This window comes from Loa loa (assembly GCF_000183805.2).
Source record: "Loa loa unplaced genomic scaffold supercont3.40, whole genome shotgun sequence".
Lineage (NCBI taxonomy): Eukaryota > Metazoa > Nematoda > Chromadorea > Rhabditida > Onchocercidae > Loa > Loa loa.
In genome coordinates this window covers 237,789-254,096 of record NW_018108220.1, presented here as the reverse complement: position 1 = coordinate 254,096, position 16,308 = coordinate 237,789, and the positions used below count along the sequence as shown (strand labels likewise).

Below are 16,308 nucleotides of genomic sequence, written 5' to 3'. Positions count from 1 at the left end.
TTTAAATTCTTCAAGTCAGTAAAGATTTGTAAATCTAAGATTTAAAATGTAAAGTATCAACTAACTTTTCTATTCAAAGCTGCAACATCGCCACTTTTCGATTTTATCTGTTGTTTGAATAAATCAGCCATTTTCATTAGCTGATGAACGCGACCCTGAACGAATAAAATAGTCCAAAATAATTAGCTGTGAGTATGAAACAACGTACCGCTTTTGGATGCAATAATGGTAAAAAGGATTACAAACCTTAGTCTTGTCCACTTCCTCCTTCACAATTTCAAATTCAGTCTGAAATGGAAATCATGTGCTAGAGATCAAAATTTCTAATTTCCACATTTCGAATGGTCAAATGATTCGAATCTTTTGAATAAAATCCAAATCCGACCTGAAGAAAGGATAGAAAGTTGCTGTTAAGCAAGCGACGTACCAACTCTGGCAATAAGTTAAGATTTTTCTCGCCAAAATAAATTGAGCCACCGGTACCAGCTATGAACGATATGTTTTTCTGTCGCGCAGCATGAAAATACATATTACCATCAATCATCACAAGACGGGATCTGAAAATGGTTTATGTGAAATGAACTTTCAGCTTGAATTCATTTCTTATCCAAAAAATGCTAGTTCTGTCGGCAAGTTACGTTTCGAAGATGTTACCTTGGATCATTTACATCGAAAGGGTTTATTTTCTGATTAGAATCAGATGAGCATTGCGAAGGAAACAGGAGAACGAACAGTATAAGTAAGTCGAAGCATGACCGCCACATCACCTGAAATATTGTTATTCAATCAATGAGTACAGAATTCGTGCAGAAATGAGTGTTACACATTACGTATTACGAAATCACACAAGCATAGGACAGAAGTATAAATGAAAGAGAATAAGCATCACTTATGAAGCTGCTTTTATAAACCTGATATCATGATGGTTTAATTTACATTTCATATAAACTTTGAGTGGAAGGACTGATCGCTCGATCGATTGTTTAGCCACAAAAGCTAGCAATAACTTCAAATGATGACATTTCAATTTTGGATGCTAAACAGCAAACAATTATACTGAACTGAAAGAAATCTAATCATTACATCCAGAAACTGACTTCATCATTCGTAACATGTTTGATCGACGTGCCATAAAACAGGCTCATCGTCATTCCGTTTGTTTCCTGAAGAATCGTTTCTTACCACTGAAATTTATCATTATATCAAAATGTTCATTTCCGATTATTCAGTAAACACCAAACATAATAAGGAGCTATCAATATTTGTAAGCTTATGGCTTGTCACTTTTGCATGTCGTGACATCTTCAGGGCTATCGAGTTTTTTTTTTTCATTACAGAAAAGTTTCTGGTTTGGGGACAATTTGATATGCTTGAAACAGTGCGTTGTCCACTGAATGGCCCTTAACTTTTCACCCTTTATGCATGTTTCATATCACGGACACGCATGGAATAATGTGGAAGAGGAATTGGAGCGTGAACAGAAAGATAGAATAAGCTTTTTGTGTTCGTATGTGAGTGCTACAAGGTTGGAAGTATATCATTAACTTGATAGGAATCATTTATACCCTTTGCTTTGTCCTGCTTATCCGCGATTGGAGAATCACTTAGTGGCATGTTCATCTTCTTCAATGATAGAATAATGGTTTACCTGTTCCATTAGTTTCTTTCCTAACTTCCTTCTTCCTACAATGTCACATTCATTCACCGCGATCTCTCAAATGTCATCTGAGAATATAACTCCCCGAATATCCTATTCAGCGTTTGTCTCTCATAGACAAAGCATATCAATCATGTCATGTTTTATTATATCAAGCTGGCATCTCCTGGCCATTTGCCAGCTTACTGAACCAAATCGAACGGCGTCGGCGGCAGTTGTCTTAATCTATTTAGCTCATTCCTCCGTTAGCACCTCAACAGCCTTTTCAGTTCTGAAATATCTCATCCCTTCGCAGTGCATGCGTGCACTCATGCGTGCATGCATGCATTGTTGTTGTTTGACTGACACTTTTTTGCTTCAAAATAAAAGCGGTAATATTTTGGTCGTTGTTTTTCTCTGAAGATGACCTTTGCGCTATTCCTAACCTGGCGCTTTAGATATCAAAGGACGCTGTAACATGTAAGCCACCTCACACTCTATTCCCCTTCCCACTAGCCAGCAGTCGAAAAAAATTTCAATTGGGAAAACTTTGAACCCGATCGTTGAAATTTTAAACTAAAGTTTAAAACTTGCTCATATTTCTTGCCGATACTACTGGACAGGAACTGAGCGTTGTTCACACTTTACGCCAACACTTTTTTGTATATGGTTTATCATTCTGATACGTTAATAGTTAAAGAGAACGGCACTGGTCGTTCAGAAAAGAAAGAGATGCCTCTGACTCAGTCATTTTGACATTACCTCAGTTGACAGTTCATTTGTGCTTGTTAGAGGAGTTGTTGATAACGGTTCCATCGCTGGCCTGTCAATTGACACTGTTTTAGATGTGTTGGATCAGAGTAATCGGATGAAATTATTTTAGATATTGATTACGGATATACATTTATCTACCTTTAAAGGTGATGATGGCAATGGATCCATAATTCTTTTGTTTTAAAGTAAGCTCTGTTAGGATTGAAATTTTGCATATCGCATAAGGAAGTGATTAATTCGATGGTCTTGTTTCGTCACAGCGGCAGGAACTGAACATTTCGAATTCAGGTTAAATAATCTCCACTGCATGATTAATGATCTGAGATCGAAACGGGGAGGAGTCGGGAAGTTTTTTCTGATCTCTCAACATTTGTTGAGATGTAAAGTTATAATTAACGGTGTGTTCCTTATTTTTATGCAGATAGTTCCATACAAGAAAAATCGTAACATTTTATATAATAATGATGTTATACTGATGATAAATGACTGTTAATGATTACCGCCCATCTGGCAAATAAGCTTTTCCAGTAGTTATAGCAAGCTTCAGTCATATAACTCTTACTGGATGATCTATATGGATAGATCGTGATAGTTACTTCGAGAAAAGACGAAACAATAGTGAATGACTTCACAACTCGTTCGGAATTCAAATCGAATTATGTAAGAGATTATGAAAATTTGCAAATGTTATATTGCTCTTTAGCATTCCCGGTACGAACAAATACGTTTTTACCTTTCCCTTGATGTTATCTACCACTTTATCTAGTAGCTTGTGATATTGGGAAAATCCCTATTGCAATTATCTAGTTGGTTATAGGGAAAAAATTCTATTTGTAAACGGAGAACAGTTCTGGTACTTCATGTTTGTAACTTAGTTTCCAAATGAATGCACTACTTCAACTGCTAAGAATTTTTTTTCTGATGAATGCAGTAGGGGATGAGGTCTATCATTTCAAATGAAGCAGCTCTTCACAAAATAATTGCCTGCATCACTGCTAAAATTGACATTCATGCATGCATTCGGTTGTTTAAAAGCATTTAGTCATTGTATGCACCAAACTGCACGGTCACATTGTGTTAGCCTCTATTAAATTGAATGCATCATTTCATTATGGAGTGATGTCCTTGATATCGCTGAAATTTCACATCAGCCATTCTTACCTGTTCTTATTTCCATTTCAGTCGTCCGCATTTATTCGCGGAAAGACTTAAGTCAGTGTCGAGAATGGCTGAGAATGAAAACGATCGCATTCAGATGGATTTTTTGGAAGTTTGCAGTTTTGGTGATTTGCAACAAGCAAAAGCAATGCTGAAGAATGGGAAAATCGATATAAGTTTTCGGCATCATGGTAACGGATGGTATGTTCTTGTTCATGATCTAAACTCAGAAATAACTTTTGATTTTATAGGCATCTTTGTCTATTTGTTTGCTTGCATCTTTCATATATTTGATTTTTTTTTTATAATTTTCTTTTAACTTAAAGTCTAACATTAGGCTTAGTGGAAGTAATGTTGTAGTGCTTCAGTTCATCTTCTCTCTTTTCATGAAATTTATATTTCACTAGTTTTTTGTGACTGTTGTTGCTGCCATTCCATCCTTTTCTCAGTTACCGAAGACTAATTTGATTTTATATCTATTTCTGTTTGAATATTTGAGACTTTTTTCATGAATATTTTCGTGGAAATAGGAAAAAAATTGAATATGATGTTTATGGCTGCATATTGTAAAACACGTCAAACACGTTCGTTCGTGAGGTCATACCTCCATCATTTTTGCATCTGGTATGGACGAAACTTTTGAATAAATGTAGTGTTGGAGGGTCAATAGCGATTTGAATTAGGTGAGATTGCCGTTTATTTTCTTTGATAGGGATGCTATTTACCTTTGCTTTCTTCCGTGTTGCAAAGTTCAGTAACTAATGTTTGTAACTTATTGAATAGTACTTTGCTGACCACAAGTCTGTAAATGCTTTTTGTTTGTTCATTCAAAAATACTATATTTTGAGAAGACATTATTCTCAAACTTTTAATTTTACTGAAGAGTTTTTCAAAGCAGTGCGGGATCCCTCGTTAATATTTGTTTCATTAGCAACTAATTATGCATGTGTTATGTAACTAGCAAACTATGTCATTAAACATTTTCGCGCAGGTACACTGTTATTCTTTTGGCGTTACATCTTAGTGACAAGGACGTTCGCATAAATCGATTTCGGTGATAGTGTTGTTGCGTTAACAAATATATATCATCAATCAAGAGTAGAAGAAAATTAAATTATTTGAATCCGTTAACTAACCTATTTGGTGATGATCGTGTATAGGTTAAAAATTTTTCGCATGTATAGTTTTAGAATTTTTTTTAAATTTGGAAGGTATTTTTTTGATGGAAGAAAAAATAAGAAGAAAAATAGACGCCTCCTGATGTTTTCTGTTACTTCATGTTGATATCTGCTGAAATTTGAGGCAAATAAGCTATCTTATTGCGGTCTTTTATTTCGGAAAAATTTATTTTACCTGACATGACTTTTATGGTGCGAAGAATTTGGAAGAGGTCTGACTAGATATTATTTATTTTTTCTTCACCATAAATTTCTGACAATTAACTTTTTACACTTGCAGTTCTTTTTTTCTTTTGATTCCTGTAAACTAAATTTAAACATTAAAGCAATGATCTTATGGCCATGTCATTTTACTTGTATGAAATTACTGGTCTTCGATATTGCAATGTTTTGTTTTTATTAGTTTTCCTCAGAAAATCTTGTTCCGACCAGTCTTTTATTCTATGAATTCGGCTGTTTAATTGATATCAAGCAATAGCAATGTTGATCTTTTTACTGTTTAACACGATGTCTTAGATTAAACAGTATCCGAGTGCGGATCTGCTGTTACTATTTTTGCGAAAAAAAAACTGAAATTCCTCTAGATTTCCAGTTGTAACTTCCAATCAGATCTAAACGTTGAAAGTTAAAATTTTTTGAAATATTGCTCGCAACTGTTTCTACTTAAGAACTTCAACTTTCAGCTCTGTTATAACTTTTATTTTACCAACTATTTCTGTAAGCAGCAGTATAATTCTGTTTTACTTACTATTTACTATTTAGCATTCATTTTTAGTAAATGTAGGAGGATTCCTCTCTCCATTCCTACTGTTCAACTTCTAATCCCTAGAAGAATAACAGCAGTAAGTTTGAAAAGCAGCAAGCTTTCAAATCAGGTAAGTGCTTGGCTGAAAAGCCACTGCGTTGGAAGCACACTACTCGTGCTTACATGCTTTCTGAACTATTACTATACTGTATGTGTAATATATTACTATATGTGTAGCTGTCTTACTCGAACATGTTGACCTTAAACTGTAGCGATAATAATTACATGAACTGAGTATTATATAGAATTCCACATTTGCTGCATTCAAATTTATAGGTACTAAGCTTCAAAAAACTTGCTATTATAAACTTAATTTTAATTTAGTAAGACTTGAATTAATTGTAATTGCATAACGGTTACCCAGTTAGTTCGGAATATATGCATATTACCATTTTCCAAACTGTAGTACCAGCTTTACCATTACTATTATTGGAGAATATTTATAGTTCTCCGCTATCTCGAGAAGTAAAGTTCTAACCACATTATGATAAAATAATTTCTTTTATGTTATGGTGCATTTGTTGTCTAGCGCTCATTTTGACATGTAGATATAAAACGAAAAGAGTTATTCTGAAATTTCCGAATTTTTTCCATCAAAACTTGGATGTTGTAAAGTAATACCGTATTGCAGTTTCGCATTTCAGGACTGCTCTTCATTGGGCAGCCCGGCGTAATCATCAGGAGATTGTTGAACTTCTTTTGCTAGCCGGTTTCGATCCAAAATCGCCTGCAAAAGATGGGAAAACACCTTTGGATTTAGTAACCAGCGATGCTGTGAAAGAAATTCTTAAGCAATCTGTAAATATTAAAGCAAGTCAAGAAGGTGCATTTCCCGTAGTATCTGGATAACCTCACTTGAGTACTAAAATCGCAAACAGTGGGCGTAAATGAAGTAGGGAAAAATGTGGTTTCCTACTGAAAATTAGAAACTTTGGTCAGATTATACAACTTCATGAATGTGTAACATTGTTACTATGCAATTTATGGACCTTTACTCGTTATTTTTGCGGATTAATAACGTTTAATTTTTGAAACTTTCTTCCGATGTTTGCTTTTTTTTGGACTTCTAGATGCCCACTCAACTGCAGTCATTCATGAAATCAACTCTAATGGAAAGCTTGATTCCTTACTTCGTTTTCTTCTTGTTCGAACAAGGTGATTCTTTTTACTTTAATTTTTTATGTTTAATTTTCTTCTCGAAAAATCCACATGATTATGAAGTCCTAGCAGAGTCACATCATTGCAAAAGTTCGACGATAAGTGTTATTTAAAGTACTACTCTTCTTATAAATGGAAGAAAAAACAGACTGTTTGCTTGCTGTGATAGGAATAGGAAAGATTCTCACCAAGACGGCCACGAAGCGTAATTTAGGCTGTCTGAGTACTATATAACTCATTTTGAATAGTTTCAGCATTGAGGATGGAAAAGAATGCTTCAAACGTGTTGCCCTTCCTGGATGTAGCTCCATTGATATTCTGAAGTTGATAATTGAAAGAGCCATGAAAAAAGGCAAAGTTTTGGAAGTGATCACATTACCAGATAAAGTGAAAATAAAGACGGAGGAACAGATTAGGAATTTGACAAGTCATCAGAAAGTAGAAGTTATCTTCAGCTCAGTTGAGATGAATAAGGTACTTGTGCTTCTATTTAAAATTTTTGTTAAAGTTGTTAGAAAAGAAGAGATAATAACTTTTTGAAGGTTTGCAAGTAATGTTATTCATTTAATTTTACATCTGTGGAATGATCTTAAATTATTTGAAAAAATACAGGAAACGAGTTGCTCACTGAAATTATCAACGAATAAAGACAAAAATAAGCAGTTAAAGCATGCACCTAAATTTCCCAATGTAATTAGTAAATTTTCAAATGAATCGGCATCTTATGGGAGATCCGTTGATGATATCACATCACTTACCTGCGCTAGTAGCTCTACTAGTGTTGGTGAATCTTCCAACAAAATGAAGAGCTCGGGTAATGCTTAAATCTTTTTTTTTTCTCCTTTGTCTGTGTTGATCTTTTGACACTTTACTGAGAACATTCCACAACGTAGGTATTTACCAAAAAAAATGTTGATTTTGACTCTGAAGTAATGTATTACTGCTGGTACCTCTATCATGCTTTGTCGTTGCTCTGCCGATCAGCAGGAAAGAGAGAGAACAACTATTATTTACGGCATTTTTTGTCAGACCAACAGCTTGCAGTAAGATGATTTGTTGATTGAATTTTATTTCTACGTTTTCAGTTTCTATTTTTTCCAATTAAGCAACAGTGTTTGTTCCAGATTCGATTCCTAAAGAGCAGATGATAGATGCGAAAATCTCTGAAGTAGCAGTGACATCAGAATGCTTGTTAATTGCTCACTCATCCAGTTCCATTGCTGATATTACAGTTCCATCTAAAATTTTAGCAAAAGATATGATTAAGCTGCAAGTGGTTAACTCACATCAGAATAATGATGAAATCAATTCGGATAAATCTGTACAGGTTGCATTCCTTTGTCAACCTTAATGAGCCACTTCGAAAATTTATTTGATCTATGAATTAACTGCAGAAGGAATAGAATCTCTTTAATTAATAAATAAACTTTGAATGTCTATATTTTTCCTATTCAATATTTAGCCTTTTTAACTCATTGCCTTTGACACTACAACTCAACGATTTTTATATATCCCGAATTGAATGAAATTTAATAATACATTTCCAGATACCAGAATCGGAAACAAAGGAAGATTATAGGTTAGCAGAATCCGAAAACGAAGGAACAAAGTCTGCAATCATGTCTCTTTCACCAGAGGTTAATGTAAATGGCAGCATTATTTGCTATATTACGGAGTCCAGTTGTTTTACTGGTGTTCGGGTAAGGTTCTTTTTTTTTCAAGCTATAAGTAATATTGTTCGCTTTATATAATATCTTTGTTGTATTATAATTTTCGGTTATACTGAAATGTTTTCATAAAAAGATACTTTGTTATCATCAACTGAGTGCAGCAGCTTAGGTCTCTAATCATTGCAGACTATCAGTATTTTATCAGATTGATATAGCAAACTTTATTCGATTGGAATTTAACTAGCCAATGCAGGCAGCGCATGTTCTTGATTTGAAATTAAGGGGGCCTATGTTCTGCTATATTCTGCTTAAGCAGTTCAAGCTTCCAGCAATTTTTAGTTGTAATATATATTTACAAAAAAATAATCATATGTTATTGCAGGAAGAATGGGATGGAATTATCGTCAAAGACGTTTCATACAAGCGGACGCTTCAGATAGCCTTGATTGTCGGTTGTGTCGTTGGTTTTGGTGGTTTAACTTATATGCTTTGCAAGAAGTGAAAAAATTGAGTAGTTATAAATCTTAATAACATTACCGGATAAAAACTTTTATCTAGTAAAATTATCAGAATATAAAGGGTGATAAATAAAGTAAGACTTTTTATTTATTTTGACTTTTATTTATTTGCTACAGTGTTTTGGGAGTGATTCTTCAGGCTTTTATCTTTGTTTTTTGACGAGAATTTCATTTTTTAAGCTTTTTATAAAGCAGAATTATCGCCTTATTATATTTCCATATTTTCCTTGTTTATGTATTACTGGAAATGAAGACTTTTGGTCTCATATTTGATTCCAGGCGGCAATTTATGGAAGAACTAAGCTGATTTAATTACATTAATGTCAAAAACTTTAGTCATACGGGAAAAAAATTTTACCTTATAACATGGATGTAAATTTTTCTCGCATTTTGTACTTTTTGGTAACATTAATACTAAAATTCATTCTTTTTTAAAAGATGCAACTTCTAAGTATTTGCTGTAAAAGTTCCAGATAAATTTGGATTTGTTGGATTTTAATAAACTGTAACGGCTGTTGATTTTCTTCGCATGAATCTAAGATGAAATAAGATAGGTTTGAAAAACTGGTTGGGATTCAGAGGAATGCAATTTATGACGCTTTCATGGCAAGCTCGAGAACCTTGCTGCCTGGACCATTGCGTAGCTTTTCGTTAATTTTTCTTCTACTTAATGTAATCATCAGCTATGAGGCGAAGAGAATGTGGAAACCTGTATCTGTTAATCCAGTGAAGACGAAGGCAGTACTACCTATAAATACAATTGAAATAGTTCCTAAAAAAGTTTTCACACCCTAAATGTGATCTTGTATTTTAAATGTAAAAGTGGGGTACTTCCAGATATTAATAAAAAGTCACTCGCCTATACTGCAGCGATTCAACTTGCTTAACTACCATCAAATTCCAATAAATATACACATTTATCCAAAACTTATACTTTTAAATTATAATTTTAATAGGAAAATAAGGTAACTATTGATAGAATGCATTCTTGCTAGGATATTATCAAAAGATACGTGTTTAGTCATCGGAGATGTGTATATGTAATAGCACTATCCATTACCTTGAGAAGAATGGAGGTCAGCAATCAGTCCCAAATTTTTAAACTTAAAATTGCTTTATCAGTCGCACGAACGAGCACAAGCGATAATTAATCTGTAAAGCCTTTCCTGTAAGGTAAGAGCTAATATTCTTCCAGCCTTTTCGTATGACTCCGAAATTCCCTGGCTTTGGCAGTAAAATTTCGGGCCAGTTACTTTGAAAAATAAACTCGCAAATATGTTCAAATAAACATTGGAGATTGTAATGACATAAACTAAGGGTGCATTTAGTTTGTGAAAATGTGACAGACGTCAAAAGCACTATCTGGAAAATAATCAAAATATTTGCAAATGGGGAAATAAATGGACTCATCCTTTGTCAAATTGGAGAGCCAATGTTTTTTTAGCACAGTATCGTATTTTGTCCTTATTTATTGCACATAATAAAAAAAAAAAAAAATTGTCTCTGTCAAATGGTGATTTTGGTGACTTCAGTTGATGGCGAAGGTTAAAACAATAGTTTGGGGGTTACGTGAGCTCCTTCTTATCGAATGTTAATTAAGCAGGTCAAATATCCTTATGTGCTTCATCCATTGATACCTTAATCGATTTCATGGATTTTAATTTCAGAAGAGTCAATCACTTGATTCTTTGGAGAGTCGTCTATAGGATGATCAAAAGCACCTCCGTCAGCTGGTGTGTCAAATGAAATGGTTTGGCGGTAGTTTATTCGGTTAATTTATTCAGGAAATGCATGCGAGTGTTTAACATGTGCAATGGATAAAGAAATGGAAAAATAAGCTCTAACAAAAGGCATAACAAAAAAGGTCAGGAAAGTTTATTGGCAAGAAGAAAGGTCTGATTTCACTGGTGAATGACAGTTGATAAACATGAGTGACAATTGCTAATTCGACTAGCTTGTAAATAATGATAGTGGCTATAGGTGTTGAATCATCAGTTGGTAAACAATTATACGATGATGAAATATATGAAGCAAATGAGCGATTATTAGCTTGCCTGGGGAAAACAAAAACGACAGGCACACTTCGATTCATTTCTCGCGATGTCACAGATGAGCAGACTTTCTGCCGTCATTCATTTACAATTTCAAACGCCATCTGTGAGGATTTTAAATATGTGCTGTATTCAATTATAAATAGTGCGGAAGTAAGATAAGGGAAATGGAATGGCTTTCTCGTTTTGACTTTTACATACTTGGATAGAAAGTTTTCGAAAGCTTAGTGATTTATTATTGAACAGAAGGTGAAGAATAAAAGTGAGGAAATACAATTTGTGTATTAGAGGTGAGAGGAAAGAAGAGGATATGAGAATGTGAACAATACTTCTAATTCGATTTGGTTCTAATTGTTTCTCACCTCGAAGCACATCAGTGTTTCTTGAATTGTTATTTGATATCTTAGATAATAAGTGTTATACCAATGTTTTTTTAATTCGTATGCTGCATCACATAAAAGAATTGGAGTAAGGCTTTTAGCGAGCCGTGCAGTTAAAAGTAACTTCTATACAGAATTCTCCATTCGTAAACTTTTATCCACCTGTATGTGGTCATGTATATATGTGGTAATATTAACTTTTTATTAATTTCAAGAATTCTTCCCTGGTTTTGGCATCTTCTCTGAAAACATCTATCATACTGCTCGTGATAGTAACTGCGTTGATTTTCTGGATACCACGCATCACCATACACATATGACTAGAAGATCAATATATTTTTACACCAATTACTTTCTACTGTTTGCTTGCTGGCTTACTATTTAACGAGTTTTATTATGTATAAACTATTTTGGTATATACTAAAATGCCGACAGATAACTTCTGTCGCGCTTTCAACCTTAATGTCTGAATTGTTAAATTCTTTGAAAAGGGTAAAATTAATTATTTATTACAAATATTATTAAAACACAAACAAACCTAGCTTCTATAACAACACCAACACCAAATGGTTGTATCGCTTTGGTTAATGCTGTTGCTATTTGCTTCGTTAATCGTTCTTGTACTAAATTCTTGTTGTCATTTATCACTATATGAGAAATCATTTTAATATTAATCTGCATAAGTTTATTGTAGAGACTAAGGTGATAGATCAAGAATCTATGTATTAAAAAACGATTTATAATTATAGTTTAGAAAGTTGAAGATTTATCGTCATTTATTCATAAATTGAAATTTATTTGAATCAAACTGTGCCTTGTAAACGTCGACTGAACATTTCAACGATACGGGCGATCTTACTGAGACCTAAAACCTTCTTGTTCGGTATATAACCGATATGTGCCTTACCAATGAATGGTACCAGGTGATGTTCACACAAGGAAAAAATCTCGATATCCTTGACGATTACCATGTCATCATGATCTTCGTTAAACACTGCTCCGTTAATCAAATCTATAAGTAAGTTGTAATAAGCCAACAGAATGCCGATCCCTAAGCTACTTTAATAGCCTTAGCTATTTTGAAATTAATAAACTTTGCCATCCTTTAACCTTAACAAGTCAATTAAACTGCATTCTCTTCATTTATTTTTGTAGCAATTTAATAACATGACGTTTTCATGGAAAATTTCGAACAAAATGGGAAAAAATTCTGTTTCATTCAATAGATCTCAGAATCTATTCAACAAAATTTTATTTGATTCTCAAAATCTTTTTACTACTAAAATGCCTTCGTGTACAAGTCAAATCTCAACAATAACATTCTTTCCGTATGATTATTTTGCTGAAACAGAAGTTGAAAATACACTATGAGAAACGGAAGTCTAAAATGGGTACTAAATTCACCGTCCAAACTGTCGTCATAGCCTTTGGTGAAGAAAAGCATAGCTCGGGCAGCTCTTTCAGGAGTTTTGATTAATCCTGGACGCCTGCAATCATCGCCGCAATGTCGAATTATTGTCTCATAGGCTTGACATAAATTTCCATGCTTTGTCGACAGTACTGACGAATGCTGCACCACATCACTGCACTGGACCTGTTGCATCTGCATATTTTTCTGTATTTTCTTCATCCTTTGTAAATGAGCAAAAACAAAAGTAAATTTTAAGAAGTCATCCCTAGTCTTTTTTCGCTTTTTTTTTGCGCAGTTGTCGGCCATTTACAAAGATTAGAGGTTTAGGGCAAAAAAGCATAAAATGAAAGTAGAACAATTCAAATTTACGAAAGGAACATTTGAACCTAGTTTCCAGTGCTGAATTTTTTAGAATCTCAACATCAATTGTGGATGAAATATTTCTCTGCAAGACTCTTAGACATATAAGTCCCAGTTCTATCTCCCGATTCCCGCTCAGACATTTTCAAATTTGAAGAGTTTCAAATCCACTTCCCTTCTCAAAAAAGAAATCCTGAATCTTAAAGACTGACTTAGCAGATGAACTTACTTTAATAATGCTGGCAAACGGAATAAAACAAAAATTAGACTTCTGCTAAAATTTTGAAAAATTCCCCTACAGTTTTGAGAAAAATGATGAAAAAATTTCTGGATTAAGCAAGATAAAAAGGAAGAGATACATTTATACGAGACGGTAAAATTGCTTTGACATTTCCTCTTTTTTTGGATTTGCAGAGTTAATTCTGTTCCTTACGGAGATATTATAGCTTTAGAACATATTGTAGAAAGGATTTAAACGAGGCAGTAAAATACTTTTATTTGTTTTGGCATTTTCTCTTATTGGATTTGCAAGGTTAAAGGTTGAAAATGGTTACTGAAAATCAACTCGATATACTCGATTCGGTCAGGAGCAGTGTCATTTTTTTTATGTCTTCACATTTCCCAAATCAAACTTAATATGCTTCATTCGTTTTTTGTTTTTAAAATCGTTACATTTCATTGCACCCGATCAGTCTCAATGCTGAGAAGACCACTAGAAAAATGCATTTCGGAAGTTAGAAGTATTTCTGGCTCCGTCATACAAAGAAGGAAGTACTCACTTATGGCTACATAGCTGAAAAAACAGGCCAACCTTTATCCACCAGCCACACTTTAATAAACAGCATAAATATGATTGCAATGTGGCCTAGTCCACCTTATTCGCTCTAAGCTTTCTAAACAAGTGCAAACATGAATTGAAAAACGCCATTATCTTATGTATGGAAGAAATCTGAGCAGCAGTTCGAACCAAAATGAGGTATTTCCTGATGATAGCGGGTATTTAATATCTTGCAGCTCTTACACGACACTGCTTTAATTGGGCTTCTTATTGATTGGGGGATTTATGCGCAAACAGAATAATCACGCAAGAAATAGTTTTGTATAATATTTGAGAAGCTAAATAGAAAATGAAATTGGACTGAAGTAGGAAAAGTGCCATAGATGAGGTCAGGAAGACTGAAAAGGCATTAGGAAACGAAATAGAGAAAAGGTCAGGAAAAAATTAAGCAAAAAAATACGACTACAAATGCAAGGAAAAATTTTGTAAATAAAGTCTCGCTCTATGAAAAGTGAATCAAAAACGGAGAGAGCTGTTGTTTTCGTAAGCATTGGTTGTTTTGTCCACTCTTTTCCTTGGCTTATAAGTTCACCTTCGTCTTCATCATGCAAATTTATACTAGTTTATTATTACTTGGTTGCAAAATGTCAGATAAGGCATAATAAATTAGTCATTCCAGCTAATGCATTTGCTTTCATCGGTCTGTTTTGAAAAGAACCGGAAAGAATGCAAACTGTTCCTAAGAACACTCCAGTCGATTCAATGAAGCCAAAAACTCAAGATAGTAATATTCTTTTTTTCGTTTCAAATGTTTAGTAATTATATCACAGCACTGGATTAAACAAATTTAAGGTTTGCAAGAAATCCCAAAAGATTTGGTATTAAGGATCAGACAAAGAAAAGAAGAAAATTAAGCAGAGAGGACGTTAAAGTCTTGAAAGGGGAGAACCTCAGAATAATAAGTAGTTGAATGGGTAAAGGAAGTTATAGAATGATACCAGCAACTTTTTCCGACTTTTCCTTTTTCCTTGAATAACCTTTGCTATTGCAATAGACAGTGACGAGAGAAATTTGTATACAAGAGCGATCACACGAGCATATGCCCGAAGATCAGCACTACTGGAGCCAAAAGCAGTGCAACCGCCTGGCTCGATATTGAACGATGATACGCTTCAAGAACGATCTCAAATTCAAGAGGGCGAACTTACTGACGGAGTCTATCCTTTGCATTCTTAAATACCAACAAATTTCTGACGAAGTTACAATAGTTGCAACATAACTAAAATGGCTAGCTGTTCTTGTTATGGGTATTGGTTATCACTACCAAAAAGAGTCGGACTGAAGTACCACTCTTGTTGAGATTACAAAGCTAATTTCATTTCAAATCTCTTTAATTATTTGAAAGGTAGAAATCAAATTAATTCAAAAGATCGAAAATAATAAGAGCAACTGAATGGGGAGATAAAAGCAATTGGTTCCAGCTTTCTGATTTGACCGATGAAGATTATAGTCACTTTCACACAAAATCACGCACCAAGAAGGTATTACTTACTTAAAGACTTCGATTGCTACTTTAACAATCGATAAAACGATGTTTAACATTGCGAATGATATGAAATTGTAGATAACACGCCAATTAAATATTTACACCCCAACACTTACCAGATTCAATTTATATTGAATAGAATTGAATTAAATTTGAATAAATTAAAATAGTAAAGTAAAATCGTTCTATTAAAACTATTTTACGTTGTTTTTTTGTCAAATTGGTTCTGGTCATTATTTACAGATAATCATAAAACTTTTAAATGATCCACGCGTTTGGTCATTCACTGCATTGAACCTCATGGTAGCAATAATTTGTTTCGCCATACTTATTATTACAGCGATCTTCATTATCCAAATATTCGACGTCAATAAAACGGTACTGTTTCTCATCATATATGTAGGAAAAATTGAAAAAGTTGGTTTGTCGGGTTAGATTTGGAAGGGTTTGTTCTGAGGCACAGACAAATATTCTGAGAAGATATTCTTCGTTCGGTTCAGGAGAAAATTATTAACTCGTAGAGGATAGTAGGTTGTAATAACGCAGAGAACAGTAGTAAAAATATTCATCGGAGAGTAGAGGATACAATGTATGGTGCAGTTGCAGTCCTTGGTTGAGTGTTTGAAAAGGAAATGATGATCATCTAGTTATAGCTTTGAGTATATATACAATTTTAACACAAAGAGCATATTTGGTGGGAGTGGTTTATAACAAACATTACATCTGATTTTCCTTTGGATAAAGAAAAACTGTCAAAATCCGATTACAACAAAACACTCTGTTTGCAACATTAAGCATTGCAATTAAGATTGGTTCTCAGACAAAAAAATTTGCTTACGAGTGTGCTTTGTTCCATAAAAAAGAAGGATGTGAACTTAGATAAAG

General features: G+C 33.8%; 4 protein-coding genes across 4 annotated transcripts; 2 read left to right on the top strand and 2 right to left on the bottom strand.

Moving 5' to 3' along the window:
- Positions 1 to 56: 56 nt before the first annotated feature.
- Positions 57 to 764, bottom strand: LOAG_01529 (hypothetical protein; the record flags this gene model as incomplete). The annotated part of the gene is made up of 4 exons (XM_003137068.1): positions 57 to 155; positions 247 to 288; positions 428 to 557; positions 655 to 764. The coding sequence occupies 4 exons, from the start codon at positions 762 to 764 to the stop codon at positions 57 to 59; spliced, it is 381 nt and encodes a 126-aa protein (XP_003137116.1).
- Positions 765 to 3,055: 2,291 nt separating this feature from the next.
- LOAG_01528 (hypothetical protein) lies at positions 3,056 to 8,931 on the top strand. The gene is made up of 9 exons (XM_020445776.1): positions 3,056 to 3,070; positions 3,593 to 3,769; positions 6,196 to 6,374; positions 6,622 to 6,706; positions 6,964 to 7,183; positions 7,322 to 7,523; positions 7,834 to 8,036; positions 8,257 to 8,409; positions 8,762 to 8,931. Exons 2-9 carry the CDS (start codon positions 3,636 to 3,638, stop codon positions 8,879 to 8,881), a joined length of 1,296 nt encoding a protein of 431 aa, XP_020303803.1. The 5' UTR covers positions 3,056 to 3,070; positions 3,593 to 3,635; the 3' UTR covers positions 8,882 to 8,931.
- A 996-nt stretch (positions 8,932 to 9,927) lies between these two features.
- On the top strand, positions 9,928 to 11,519 carry LOAG_01527 (hypothetical protein; the record flags this gene model as incomplete). The annotated part of the gene is made up of 3 exons (XM_003137066.1): positions 9,928 to 9,973; positions 10,878 to 11,101; positions 11,430 to 11,519. 3 exons carry the CDS (start codon positions 9,928 to 9,930, stop codon positions 11,517 to 11,519), a joined length of 360 nt encoding a protein of 119 aa, XP_003137114.1.
- Positions 11,470 to 12,944, bottom strand: LOAG_01526 (GTP cyclohydrolase I). Its single transcript, XM_003137065.2, has 4 exons — positions 12,733 to 12,944; positions 12,143 to 12,340; positions 11,867 to 11,951; positions 11,470 to 11,648 (listed from the first exon to the last, which is right to left on the bottom strand). The coding sequence occupies exons 1-4, from the start codon at positions 12,935 to 12,937 to the stop codon at positions 11,522 to 11,524; spliced, it is 615 nt and encodes a 204-aa protein (XP_003137113.1). The 5' UTR covers positions 12,938 to 12,944; the 3' UTR covers positions 11,470 to 11,521.
- Positions 12,945 to 16,308: the final 3,364 nt, after the last annotated feature.

Bases quoted from the DNA above. Each gene is read 5' to 3' on its own strand.
- LOAG_01528 (XM_020445776.1), top strand. From the start codon at position 3,636: ATGGCTGAGAATGAAAACGATCGCATTCAGATGGATTTTTTGGAAGTT. The intron at 6,375-6,621 runs GTGCATTTCCCG...TTGGACTTCTAG, and splicing joins TATTAAAGCAAGTCAAGAAG to ATGCCCACTCAACTGCAGTC. The intron at 7,524-7,833 runs GTAATGCTTAAA...TGTTTGTTCCAG, and splicing joins CAACAAAATGAAGAGCTCGG to ATTCGATTCCTAAAGAGCAG.
- LOAG_01526 (XM_003137065.2), bottom strand. From the start codon at position 12,937: ATGCAGATGCAACAGGTCCAGTGCAGTGATGTGGTGCAGCATTCGTCA. The intron at 12,341-12,732 runs GTGAATTTAGTA...ACTTACTTATAG, and splicing joins CTATGACGACAGTTTGGACG to ATTTGATTAACGGAGCAGTG. The intron at 11,952-12,142 runs GCACAGTTTGAT...ACAAGAATTTAG, and splicing joins GTTCAGTCGACGTTTACAAG to TACAAGAACGATTAACGAAG.